The 1539-nt window shown below is 37.4% G+C and overlaps 1 protein-coding gene across 1 annotated transcript; it reads left to right on the top strand.

Annotated features, from left to right (window-relative positions):
- Positions 1-609: 609 nt before the first annotated feature.
- LOC129968242 (uncharacterized) lies at positions 610-1011 on the top strand. Its single transcript, XM_056082096.1, has one exon. The coding sequence runs from the start codon at positions 610-612 to the stop codon at positions 1009-1011; it is 402 nt and encodes a 133-aa protein (XP_055938071.1).
- The last annotated feature ends 528 nt before the right edge of the window (positions 1012-1539 follow it).

Below are 1539 nucleotides of genomic sequence, written 5' to 3'. Positions count from 1 at the left end.
CTGTAACTTATACGTTTTGAGCTCCCTTTCTTGCCATAAGAACTCTTAAACAATTGGCCATAGATGATAATTCCAGATTTCCCTTGACGTCTGAAATTCTACTGTATGACACTTACATGGATGACATAGTCAGTGGCTCTTCAACGCTAGAGGGTGCCAAGGAGTTACAGCGTCAACTTACTGAAGTTAGGCAGTCAGCGGGACTGAAATTACATAAGTGACATACCAATTTTGAGAATGAATCAAAGCCATTAGAAGATATTTATAAATTTGATAAAGAGGAGGGAACAAAAACATTGGGAGTTATATGGAACTCTCAGAAAGATTGTTTTGCTTTTCGAGTAGATGTCAAGTCGAAACAGTCGTATACTAAAATATAAGTATTATCAACTATTGCCCGAATATTTGACCCACTTGGCCTTCTGGCTCCGATGATAGCTAAAGCCAAAACGATCATGCAAGAGCTATGGCGTATAAACATCGATTGGAATAATGTTCTGCCTGAATCAGAATATCGAGAATGACCTCGTTTTCTAATTCGTCTTAAAGCCTTAAATGAAATATTGATTAACAGACTAATCCTTGACCAGCCAACGAGTGTAGAGCTTCATGGCTTATCCAGACGCTTCAGAACGTTGCTATGGAACAGTGGTGTACTGCAAATCAAGTGATGCACAAGGAAATACTATGATTAAATTAGTTGCTAGTAAATCCAGAGTAGCATCGATTAAAAGCTTGACGATTCCCCTGCTAGAGTTGAACGCCGCAATCTTGTTGCCAAAACTTATGAAAAAAGTGTTGGCAGCAATCAAAACGGCAGTGACTAGTGTTTACTATTGGTGGAATTCTACTATTGCGCTTGTGTGGCTCCAGAAACAACCAATAGATTTAAAACAGTTCGTACAAAGCAGAGTAGCTATGTTTCAAGAAAATACTAGTACTAAACAGTGGCATCATGAGAGCACATCATCTCAGAGCACAATCCAGCTGTCATCTTATCTCGAGGTATAGACCCCGAGAAACTTGTGACTTGTGACTTATGGGGGAATGGACCTGGATTTCTTGCTGAAAATAACTACCCTAATCATCCAGTTCTTGTATCAGAAACTAATGAAGAGTTCAGTGCTGAAATTAAGAACAATTCTAAAAACTTAAAAATTTTTAATATTACTGAAGGACATTTAATGTATGAATTAATTAAGCTTAGTAATAATTATATATTTATCTTCGTGTTCTTAGTTACATTTTTAAGTTTAGTGAAAACGCCCGAAATCCACTTGGGCGTTCTACAGGTCCTCTCAGAAGCAGTGAGTTGAAAAAAGCTGAGAATTTCTAGGTTAAAGCGGTGCAGCATCAAGAATTTGCTGCAGATATTCAAAATTTGCAACTCAACGGATTCGTTTCTCCAAACAGTAAGTTAAAAAGCCTCAACCCGATTTTGGATGATGATGGTAAACACCTGGCAATCTTGCCAAAAGGTAATAAATTTACTAAGATTATTTTAGAGTATTATCACAAGTAGCATTTGCATGTTGTTGC

Source organism: Argiope bruennichi, chromosome 5 (genome assembly GCF_947563725.1).
Source record: "Argiope bruennichi chromosome 5, qqArgBrue1.1, whole genome shotgun sequence".
Taxonomy (NCBI): Eukaryota; Metazoa; Arthropoda; class Arachnida; order Araneae; family Araneidae; genus Argiope; species Argiope bruennichi.
Note: the sequence above shows the minus strand (reverse complement) of the source record. Positions and strands in the feature narration are given on the sequence as shown.